We start from the raw sequence: 12,576 nt of genomic DNA, 5'->3' as shown, positions 1-12,576 counted from the left end.
TTACTTAGTTTCCCTGAGCCTCAGTTTCCTCATCGGTAAAAGAGAATAATTCCTACTTCCTTTGGTCACTGGGGATTCTAAATGAATTATTCTCACATAATTGAATATGCATCAAAAAAGTTCAAACAGTGATTGGTTGATACATTTTAAGTAGTGCTATTGTTATAGAAAATGCTTAGCACAATAGTGGGGATGTAAAAGAAAATAAGTAATAACTACATATTAATAAAACTAGAAAGCATTTATTTAAAATGTTCAATGTACCACATATATTCCTGTATATTAATCTTCAGAACAATCAGACAGTTACCTTTAATTATAATGCTTTGGACAATAAATTAGAATTAAAATAGAATATTAGAAAACAGGCTGAGTTTTTCTAAGCCCCTGTACTTGTGCTATTCGAGGATGACATATCGGGAGTAGGGAGCTATAAATGTCACTGGAAGTTGAATGATTGGATTCTGCTTTGGAATTAAGCTGCAGATCAGCCAAGTCTAAGTGAACCAGCAAGGCCAGGGAGTGAGGAGAAGGGAGGTCTTTGACTTTTATTTCTCAAAGTGTTCTGGGAGCCCTTCCTTTCCTTCATTTGCCTGTGTCTTTTTTGGAGCATTTTCTCTTGCACTTTAAAACAACATTGAATTCATTCCCCACAAGCATGTATAAGTGATCTCTGAAGATATATTACACATAGGAAAGCTGTGTTCTGTGAGCATCACAAACCAGCTGGACACTGCATTAGGCCCTTTGCTCCCTTATCACTGTTGGCAGCCTTATTAGGGTCTGCTCTTAACAACTGACTTGTGCCATAAAGAAGGGGACATCGACCTGCAAGAAGGGGACAATTTCCAGTTACAGATGGAAGGCAGAATTGTTTGTGAAAGCTAAATGTTGAAACTAAGTCTTTTAGGCAAAAAATGCAATTGTCTTTCACGGCTGCTGGTAAGAGTGCAAAGTCCTAAAAAAGCAATGAGGAATAATTGTTACCAAGAGAGACCATTTATACAACTGCACTGGAGTTACTCAAAGAAGAATTAATTCTTCCTCTCAGATGAGGAAACATGTGATCTCTTCCTTAGGGCTTCCATCCATTCAATAACGTGTCAGTGGACAAAGAGCTGGCTTTGGGGAGAAATGCACGAATGACCCTGTGTGGGGTACTGTGTCATTGAACCCCAGCCTTTATTTGGGTCATAACCAGGTGCAGTTTCACGATGGTGCCTATTACTGGCCCACACGTTTGTGACAGGTCTCATTATTTTTCACTCCGGGAATCAAGTGAGGAGCATCATATCCCATTTTCTTGCTGGTAAAACCAAGGTTCAGGGAGCTACAACTTCCCTCAAGCGATCCAGGTCAAATGGTCACATACTCCTAGAAGAGGAACCCAGTTCTACGCAGGTCTGCCCTTGACTCTCAGTGGGAAGGCTTCTAGATGTTGCCACTGCTTAGGACAATGGCACTACACATCTGTTGTCTTGCCTGCCTTGGCATTTATACCATTAGTTGCCACAACATGGTGTTTATGGTCAATGTTTTCCTTGGAGCCAAAGTGAGGTCCTTTCCTTTAAGTGACTGCTTTCTTGGAAGGAATAAGAAATACTAATGTTAATAATGATATTTATTATTTATTGAGTGCTTTCCACATGCTGGCGAGGGTCCTAAGCACTCTATGTATATTTTTTGCATTTAAACTTCAAGTTAGATGACAGGCCTCGTAATTGTTTCATTTCACAAACAAGGAGACTGGGGCACAGTGGATGAAGTAGGGCGTGCAAAGCCCCCAAGACTACTAAGAAGGTAGAAAGAGGATTCAAAGCCATAATTGTGTTAGCATTTGGACCCTACTTGAGTCCACAGAGATAGACTGCCATGGTAAGAGAGGGATGTGGTCAGTACAGAAAGAGTGAGCAGTGTGCAGTGACAATCACAGAGATGAAGGCTGGCCAGGGTGTTTCATCAGAGGCCCAGATGTCTGAGCAGCCTGGAGCAAGAAGTAAGAACTGGACCAGAAATGATGGATGATAATATCCAGGGTAGAGGGATGGAAGAAAAATTAAGGTTTTTTTTTTCTTAATGGCCTTGGGTTACAAAAATCAGCTCAAAATTACAAACAGAATAATCACAGAAAAATGATCTATGTATATAACTCATCATTTTCATTTTCGCTCTGGTCAAAGTAGAACTTTGTGTTGTTACGTCAATGCCTAAGATTTCCTCTGTAAGTGCTTTAGGAAATCCATTTTTTTGTAATGAGGCCTCCTCATCCTCTTAATACAGCTATTGAGCATTTACAAATATCTAATTATCATACACTAACTTTTCCTTCCAATGATATAGGCTATATTTGGTGTGGGTGAAACATAAGCAATGAATTTGTCTATATATACTGTTTTCCACACACGTGCTCGTGCATGTAAAAAGGATGTACAAAAGAGTCCAGCATGGACTGTGTGGCATTTTCTACACTCTGAGTTCCAAATATATTCTGGACGAAAAGAGGAGTTAGCATGGAGTTCATGGGAGCAGGACTAGCTATCGTGCTGTGAGAGGCATACGAGGTCCAGACCTTTAGTAAAACCACAGGACAGTGGGACGGGACCAGAGAAAGAGGATCTGATGAATCTCCCATCACCCAGGCTCCAAACCATTTCCAAGAGATTTATGTATCTAGTTTGCCCTTGCAGGCTTATTGTAAAGGCTTGGGGATGCTGAAGAGGGCTAGAAAGCTGCTGTGGAGGAGAGAGAACAATAGAGATGCCACACAGACTTCCTCCCCATTCCTCCTGTGCTTTTGTGAACAAGAAGGTCTGCAGGAATGAGGACATGGTCTGCAGACTTTAAAGGTGCCTTTCCATATGGCAGGATGTATTGAGAGAAGATTCAATGGATTGTTTTGCAAATTATTAACCAGGATGCCAAACTGCTTAGTGGTACTGTTACTAGGCTACTAATGGTCCCTGAAAATTGGACACATTTTGAGAAGGAATTCTTACTATTGGAATCTTGAAAAACACTGAGAGAATGAATAAGTCCTCCCGATTTCCTTCTTTTTTGAATAGGCTAATAACACACTCTCGGTTTTTGGTTTCTTGACACCTTTTAGCATACAATGTATACTAATTCTTAAATGTGCTTTTTCATGTCTCTATTCAAAACATAAAAAGGGAAAAATAAAAAGGCTGTATTGTATGAGGATAAATAATCCCCAGTTAACAATTCAGCCAGACTACACTTCCACAATGAATGCAATATCTCCAAGGATAGGGTCAGACACAGGCTTGTGATGTATCAAAATTATAAACAATCACGGCAATGAATTCATTTAATCAATCAATTTCAGCAGTGGTGTGCTGGGGTGGACAGGGCATAAAACTCCACACAGCTATCAATTGCTCCGATTACAGCTGGCTGTCAGCCAGAATTCCCCTGATCCATGTTAGTTAAATGCACATTAATCTGAATTTGGCAGTGTAATCAAGGGCCTAACTGAACTGTGAAATTGAATTCTGCGGTAGAACATCATTTGACCATTTTATGCCAACACTGGAAAAAGCCTTGGTGAGGGGAAGGCGGGAGAAAGAAATGAAGGGAAAAAGTCCTGCTGCTGCATGTATTTGTCACCTTGGCCATGCTGGCCTTTGTGATGGTGCTGGCCTGGGGTGTGTGGGGTGGCTGTAGTGTGCATTCCAATCCCCCAGAATGGGGGCTGTGGAATGTTCCATGAGGGATGGAGAGTTACAGGGGATGGGAGGTAGCTGCTTCCAGTGCTCTGTGTAATGCTCCAATACACCTCTGAGAGCACAGTAAAACAAAGAGATCACTCACCTCCAAAAAGGAAAAAGCCAGACTTGGTGCTGCTTGCTGTGCATAAATCAAATGTGGGATAAAAGCGAATCATAGTTCTTTATTATCTGAGCATGGAAAGGACATCTTCAATTGTCCTGACTTGACTCAAAGGAAAATGTGAGTAGGACTAGCCTTGGCTTGGGGAAGGGGAAACCAAGATTCGTAAGAAGTCCAGGGAGAATCACAGATCTGCTTTCTCTGCAGGGACATTTTAAAAACTCGTAATTAAGGGAAGAGGATTCATTACATCCTATGCTCCCACCCCAGCTGAGCTCTGCATTTCTAATTTACTTGGCCTTGCCCTCACGTGGGGCAGACAGGCTGACCCATGGCCCATGGCACCTACGTCCCCATCCTTCAGTTTCCACCTCTGCTGCTCTGACCTCTGACTGAGGTGGCTGCTGTCCTGGGAACTCAGTTCTGTCTCTGGGATTACAAGGCATTAGGGAACTACTCAATCTCCAATTGCATTCTAATAAAGCAGTCACTGCTGCTACTCAATTCATGCCCAGATATGATCAGTTTCTGCTGAATTACATATTTTCATTTACAAAATAAAACAGCCCTATTTCATAGGGAATAGTTCACATTTGCCCTGGCTGGATAATAAAGGGAACCAGAACACACTTTCAGCTGACATTCAGTTTCTAGTGAAAGAGGCAAGCACCTGTGACCACTGCCAAACAGTAATCATCTTGAGCAGGTCCTGGGTGGCACCCTAAAAAATCAAAGTGTTTGCTGGGTGTGGTGGCACATGCCTGTAATCCTACCACTCTGGGAGGCTGAGGCAGGGGGAAAGTAAGAAGAAGCCTATTCTGGACACTTTAGCAACTTGGTAAGACCCTGTCTCAAAATAAAAAATAAAAGCAGTGGAGCATATTGCTCAGGGCAAAGGCCCTGGATTCAATCAAGCAAAACAAAAAACATAAAAATCTCAAGGTATCTCCTTAAGGTGCTAATGCAAGGGACCTGGGAAGTAGACTAAGTTCTTGATGGTTACATACATTAGCTAGATTTCTTACTTCATATGGTAGAAAGCTGTTCACCATGGTTGAGTGTTTTGCCAAGGAATCTTCCACAGCCATCACATTGGATGCCCAGTTAGGCATGTAAGAGCATATGCCTTCTGACACAGATTTTGAAGAGTCATGTACTTCCCCACCTTACAAAAATATAAACACATGCACAAAGAAAGCTCATACAAACCGCTCATGACCTCTGCAAATAAGCAGAGCCCAGTTCCATGATGAAATCCAGAAATCTCAAGGCTCAAGCACACAGAAACTGCGGGCTCTTCCTCCACTGTTGATTGGAATTGGCACAGCCAAAGAACCCCTGGAAGGTTCAGCTACAAACTCAAAGAATGTATCCCCTGCCCAAGAGCAGCAGCATGATGGAGCAGACTGCTGAGACCTGGGATCCTCCACTGTGACGTGGAGGGCCTCTGTTTCTGTAGGGACTGGCTGTTTGCCCTAAAATGTTGTTCAACTGTGTTAAGGCCTCTGGGACAATTCCAGCGTAGATTCATTTCATTTTTAATTTGCTAATGGGAAAACCCATTCACAATGACCAAAATGTAATTTACTTTGAACCACAGAACATCCATGGGAAGATGTGTTCATTCATATGCAAACATCTCCATCAGAAGGGTCAAATGCTAGAGATGTAATATTGAGTCACCTCTGGATGCTTTATAACTTTAGGGTACATCCTATAGGAGTAAGTATTTATGCAAAGAAAACAAATTTAAAGGCAATATTAATGTAATATTAAGTGAATCTCTTTCTCTCTCTCCCTTTCTCAGACTTTGGGGCAGCCCATCAGGCTTCACTAGCTTTGTCATTTTATAACAAATCAGACCCCTAATGGGTCTCTGAAAGAGATTCTCAGTTGAGAAGGAGCTGTCATTTTGTTCCTGCAGCTGCGGCTGAATCTGGGCATGACATTTGCCACAAAGAACAATGAGTCATTAAGCTGCTGACACAGGAACACTGAGCACACTGGTCCTAGTGCTTTTTCCTTCTGGAGAAAGCAAAGTGATAGCTAAGCAATGAAAGAACAACATACAGGTGGCCTCAGAAGGAAGGCCTGGGGAAATTGTGCCAAACTTTTCTTTGTATTCATCATTTTTTACTCAGAACTCCTTAACATGTCATCTTTTGGGACACCCAGGTCTGCAGCATTAGTTATTCTCACTTTCCTTGTGCAGGGAGATGGTGGGATGAACTGGTGAGGTTGGCTGGAGATTGTGACAGTTGATTTTAATTGCTAACTTGACTGGATTAAGAGACTTCTGGAGAGGTGAGTAGATCATACCTGAGTTGTGTTCACAGCTAGGAGGTGCATTGCTAGGAGGTGGGGCCAGTTAGAGGAGGTCCATTGCTGGGTCTGTGCCTTTGGAGGGATATCTATCTCTGGGGCTCTTCCTCTGTGCTCTGCTTCCTGGCCACTATGAAGTGAGCAGCTTGGCTCCACTATCCACTTCTACCATGATGTTTCTGCTTTCAAGCCAGCTGACCATGGACTGAAACCTCTGAAACCATGAGCCAAATTAAACTCCTTCTTTAAATTGTGGGTGTCAATTATTTTGTCCAACAATGGGAAAGCTGACTAATACAGATATGGAGAGTTAAATTGTTTTGACTTAGCCTCTGGGTTCCATGAAAGATATGATAATTTCATTTCCATTCTAGAGCAGAGTAAACTTTGGATAGTGGCACTGGGGGGTCCTCAAGCTAGCTCAATTGCTAAGGCTTTGCCCAGCCTTGAGGAGGTCACTCAGCTACTCTTGCCTTCTGTGACCCACGGTGCAATAGTGAGGATAGTCATAGGCTGTGCAGAAGGGCTGTGCAGGACATCAGATGGAATTTGTTCCCAGGTTTTGAAAGTATGTAAAAGATTATAAAGAGAGAACATTCCTATGGCTGGCATTAGCAGATAAAGTGACATGTCTTCCAACAAGAAATATTTCTGGAAATAAAGGCTAAGCTCAATTGCTTGTTATATGCTTTTTTATATTTAATTCATCTTATTTAATCTTCTCCACAAGTTGAAAACACTAAAACACTCTACAGATGAAGGAACTGAGGTACAGACAAGAACACAAGTCTAGTAAGTGCTCAAATCTAAGTTATCTCATTCTAGAACTTGTACCATCTGTTACTGGTTTTAAAAAAATCTGTTTTGGGGTTATCTTAAAAAAAACAAAGCTATCACTTAAGGTAGAATATGTATATGAGAGCTTTTCATAGATGTACACCCTTAACATTTTCTCTGTAGCCCATGCTTCCAGTTTTTATCCATAATTCACAGTATAGTTGATGCTAAGGAACTTCTCAAAGATTCCATTCTATTAAGAATATACAGAATAAATAGCATTCCCTGTGCATCTCCAATCACCCATTCCTCATCTGCAAGGTGGTGAGTCTATCAGCAATGTGCGTGTGTCCAGGCCCAAAGAACTCATCATATCTACCTTTCTGCCCTCATTTTTCTTTTATAGAAACAGAAATGTTCTGAACACATAGACTTTTGAATCACAGGAACATAGTTTTGAATCTGGCTCAGCCATTTCCTTCCATATCCTTCTAAGCTAAGTCCATGAAGATTAGCTTCATGAAGATTAGAGTCTCAGCTTGCTCAACTGCACAATAGAGATGAATCAGAATCCTTCTGGAATTATTGTGAAGACTAAATTGGGTACAGTTTGCAAAAATGCTTCTCACAGTTCTTGGAACAGACTAACCATCATATGATAGCCACTGTTTGCTACACACAGAGAGTGATGTGTAGACTACATGCATGAATGATTAGGCTTTTCTAACTTACTAACTTATCTCTTACTAACTTATCTCTTATTAACCATCTCTGATTTTGTATTTTTCTTCCCTGGGGCATTTGTTGGTATCTGGATATTTTAGTTGTTATGAATGAGGGGTGCTATTGGTATGTAATGGGGTGAGGCTAGGGATGCTACTGACACCCTTCCATGCACAGGGTGGCTCCTCACAACAAGGAATTACCAGGTCCAAAATGCCAAGTGTGTAAAGGTTGAGAAACACTGATTCTGAATTAAAGAGGAAAATGCAATATAACTACTGAATTTCTAACTTAATAATTGCTAATGCACCTTCACAACTTCAGATATTAAAGAGTTGTAACAAGGCAAGTTGAAGGCTAGGCTCCTTCAGAAGCTGCCCCAGTGGCATAGGAGAGGTGCCTCATGTGTGGTGCAGGGATTGGACTCAGAAAGAGGGATCCCAGCCGGGCTATGAGCTGACTGACTAGGCTGTTACATCACCTCTCAAAACCCTTTTCCTCAGCTGTGCAATGGGGCACAAGAGGATTAACAAGACATGGTGTGTATCTGGCAAGCAGAGCTGACAGGACTGTTATTACATTGGGGTTTCTCAGTGGTTACAGCCAGAGCAAGGAATGGATGAGCTGGGCCAGCACCAAAACATAAGAGCCAGCATCTGCATGGAGAGCAAATGAGCAGCATCATGTACACAGGTGACAACTTGCCTGCCAGTTCTCCTCCCTGAAAGGCAGATCTGTCTGCACGGGAGGGTGGAAAGCATGCTCCCTCCCCGTCTGGCAGAGTTCTGTGATGTAAATGGTGCTGAGTATAGATATAGTTTGGTTTTCCTTCCCCATTTCAACGTTTCATCTATTCAAACACAGTGAAAAAACATCCAAAAGTAGAGAGTAGATGTTCGTATCAGCAGATTTCATATAATATTCCTGATTCCTGTCATGCTAACAGGAAAATTATATAAGCAGATAACATGAGAGAAGTATTTTTTTTTTTTTTGCTGTGAGGTAACATTAGTATTTAAAACTTTCTTTATGGAAAAATGTAAAACTGGTGTCCAACACATGCCCCTCCACAGTTATGCTCCATCTGGAGACCTACAGGGGTTCTGTGCTCTCTCTTTTTATGGGAGATGTGAACATTACCCGCCCTCCTCTAGAAATTTCCATGAGGCAAAGCCAAATTATCTGAGTCGTGATTGCTATTTCTTCTCTCAGCTGGAAATCCAAATACGATTGGTAGATTTTTAACAGTACAGTTCTCAAGGCACAGGCATCTAACTCTTTTTAGAGAGATGTTATATTTTTAATCAAGTAAACACATTAATTACTAACATGCTTCCCACCTCCTGCCCTCCCACAAAACCTGCTCATGAATTTTTTGTGGGTTTCCTAGGACACATAGAGCAGGGGCCTGATCCTTTGTACCCCTGATTACAAGGGCTGAGAACTCCTCAGCAGACATTCCCATGGCTGGAGGTCTTGACTTTTTCCCCTTATCTACAGTAATTTCTGTGTTATGTTTGGATGTGGCAAAACCAGATTTCAGAGTAAGTCTGCTGTGACTTACATTTGGAAATTTTCCAGAAGAGGGAGCCTGCAAGGAAGGAAGCAAGTTACCCTTTCCCTCCCTGCTTTCTTCTTCTTCATCCTCTTAGCCTAGGTTCTAGAGGTCATTAAGACCTATCACGGATTTTACTGGCGAGTTCAACTGAACCCTGAAAAAACAGATGCCCATATAAAGGGAAAGTGTCCCATTGGAAGAACCATCAATCTTAGATTCTTGTCCTTATTTTGCAGCCATTTAACTATGAAACTGTAAGTGTCTTATGTACCTCTCTGGAACTCACACTCCTCTCTGGAAAATGATTGGGCAGGGACTGCTGGTAGTGATGTTGAATCCGCAAAGTCTCTAGCGATCAGACTAAGGGAAGAATGAATGAAATTGGCTAGGCAAGGGCTGTCCCAAGGTTGGGGAGCCCAAGTGTCTTCTAATGGGGCACCTTTTACCTCCAGATGATTCTGTATCCCTGTGTCACAAAATGTGAGCCCAGGGGTACCAGACCATCCTATTGCTTTATTCAAGAGAAATCTGAACCCTCATAAATTGAAACTTGTAAGTGAAATATTTCGAGTTTCCAATTTTCATTTGGAAATGGATATTGGGTGGGCCAAGCACGCCAGTGGGCTAAAGATGGTCCCAGGGCTGGAAGATCACCAACTCTGAAAAATATGTTCTCCATGACTCTGATCAAAGCCCAGCTCCCTAATCTGTGTTGAAATATAATCCTGAACACATACACATCCCATCTTTTATTCCTAGATAAAATAGCTGCCAATATTCAGAACCTGAGCATGTACCTTGATTCAGCTACAAAACATGTCAAGTTGCTTATTTCATTGTAGAACTCTGAAAAGATTCTCTCCATCATGTTACTCACAGAGAATGATGTCCATAGGAAATAAACAGAACTATCTCATGTTTCACAGTACATGCATCTGACTCCATAAAGCTTGTGACTATTGGTAGACTTCTTTTCAGAAATCATGCAGACAGGAAGATAGGATGTGGAGGCAGTCATGATACCTTGACTGTGGATGCTCAAATACATTAACTTGGTGGGATGGAAAACACTGTGATTGCCTGAATTTTAACTGGAGGTGCATATTTCAGGGCTTCATGGCTCAGGATTTATTTTAATTTTATATCTTGGAAACTAAAGTGACAGCTTTTTTGTTTCCTCTAAAGTATAGCTTAAGTCATTTGCAGGATGTACTGAAAAGGTTTCTAGTAAACATCTTGGATTTGGTCTATGAGAAATAATAAGCAAGAAATCAAACAACAGCAACAAAAACAAACCCCCCAAATCCCTATTAGCTCCCTACAATAAATACAGTAGACAAATACAGGCTGGCTTGACTTCCAGAGTTTGTTGTGTGTGCTATCCAACAAGCCGCTGGGCAGAAGATGGTGTCCCTGCTAGAACTGAGTCTCTCTACTGGCTTGAAACCTCTTTGTGATCCGCAATCAGCCCCTAACACCCTGTGTTCACTTTTGCTGTACAGGTGAAGCCCTGAAACATCTCTAAGTTACCATGGAAAAACTAGCCACTTGTAATTCTCCATAGTATTTCCAAAAACCCTAGATCCTTATAGAAAAGTCTATGCTTTGACTAAAGGTTCTTCAATGATGGTCTCTAGACTTTGGGATAACATAGTGAGACAACCAAATTTCAAAGCAAATTCCTAGCAGTTAACGTTGGAAACATTTTTTTTTAGCCAAGAAAGAAATTACAATAAAACAAAATAAAAAGCATTACCTAAATGGTCCAGCAACCAGCTGTTACTAATATCCCCCAAGTTTCATACAAAAAGTACTATTTTGACACAAAAATAATGGTAATTTCAAAATGAAGGACTGTACCTTGAGTTGACTAAAATCAGTTCCATTAACAACTTAGCACATTTTTCTGATTTTTTTTTGTTCCTTTCCCAGAGATCCACATCAAGTTTGGAAGAATGTAGGAAACTGTGTTGGCCCCCTAATGGCCCACAATCTTCTACTCCTTAAAGAGAACTCAGTACCACATTATTGCATAAAATTTATCTGTATATCAGAAAATATTTCAACTAAAGAGCATTTTCTTTGCGTTTTATAATCAGAAACCTTGAAGGAGACTCCAAAAGGTAGATTTTTATTTTAATGAAACACGTGCCTTGTTCTAAATAAAGCCTTTGTCCTTGGGGCTTTCGTTTGGAAATATGAGGGGATCTGGGTATGGATTATCACTGAGAAGGCAAACAAAGTGGAGTGCAACCGTGCATGCTTATAATTCCAGCTACACAAGAGGCTGAGGCAGAGGATTGCACTTTTGCAACTTAGCTATCTCAAAATAATTTTTTAAAGGGCCGAATTGTAGCTCAGCGGTTAGAGAACTTCCCTAGGATGAGCAAAGAAATAAATAAAATAAAAGGGCAAACATGCTATATGAATCTAACTACATACGATCCTGTGGAGGTTGTGACCCACTGGAGAGGCCGTAAAGGTTACCTTCGGAATGCACATGGTGGGCTCAGACAGGCGAGGGTAGGTGTAGGAGCTGTAGGAGTGGCCCTGGGGGTGGGTTTTAAATGCACTTGCTCCGAATGGCATCAAGGGTTCCTGGAGCCCAGAGCCTGACTTGGATCTCTGCCGCATGGCCGGCTGGGGGCTCCTCTGGGTCATGTAAGAGGACTTGGGCCTCCTGTCATAGTCGTCCAGGCCGGGCGCCCAGTCGCTCTCACTGTAGGCCAGGCTCTCCTTGGAGGTGCGCGGCGGCGGGAAGGCGAAGGCGTAGTCCAGGGGAGAGCTGCTGGCGGCCCGGGGCGGCTCCCACCGGAGGTCGCCCTGATCGGCGGCTCTGCCCAGGGGGTCTAGGTGCGCGTGGTAGTCGACGGGGCAGCGGGTGAGCTCGGAGCGCAGGGGGTAGCAGGGCTCGGCGGGGCGCAAGGCCGGCACGTGCCCGTTCTGCTTGGCAGCCGGGCTGCCCCGGTAGAAGGCGTCCAGGTCTTCCGCGTAGAGCGCCGCCTCCCGGACTGGCTCGGCCGCGTAGTCCGCGGGGTCCGACTCGCTGGAGTACTGCGAGAAGCTCAGGAAGCCGTTCTCGGCGCCCCGGCCAGCGCCCCGGCCCGCGCCTGGCTCTGGCGTCGGCGGGCTCTCTTTGCGCAGAGAGTTGGAGCGCGTCACAGAGATGCTGTCGAAGTCCTCCAGCAGCCCGTTGATGGAGCTTTCCTGGCAGGGCTTGTGTCCTCGCACGATTGTCTGCGGAGAGTCAAGGGAGCAGTGTTTAGGGAAAGGTTGTAGTAGTTTAAAACATCCGGGAAAGTTTCCACTCCCAGCCCATGCAGCACAAACCACAGCAGAAAAGAGACCAC

At 42.9% G+C, this 12,576-nt stretch overlaps 1 protein-coding gene across 2 annotated transcripts in view; it reads right to left on the bottom strand.

Moving 5' to 3' along the window:
- Pak5 (p21 (RAC1) activated kinase 5) overlaps window positions 1-12,576 on the bottom strand; it is a 321,615-nt gene that overhangs the window by 36,012 nt on the left and 273,027 nt on the right. For both annotated transcript variants that reach the window (XM_004840815.4, XM_021255058.2), the window contains one exon: window positions 11,714-12,463. In XM_004840815.4, the coding sequence (XP_004840872.2) occupies window positions 11,714-12,463 (750 nt within the window). The remainder of the gene's footprint in view (window positions 1-11,713; window positions 12,464-12,576) is intronic.

Source organism: Heterocephalus glaber, unplaced genomic scaffold (genome assembly GCF_053883595.1).
Source record: "Heterocephalus glaber isolate CG9 unplaced genomic scaffold, H.glaber_assembly_v1.0 deba00001532, whole genome shotgun sequence".
NCBI lineage: Eukaryota > Metazoa > Chordata > Mammalia > Rodentia > Bathyergidae > Heterocephalus > Heterocephalus glaber.
Note: the sequence above shows the minus strand (reverse complement) of the source record. Positions and strands in the feature narration are given on the sequence as shown.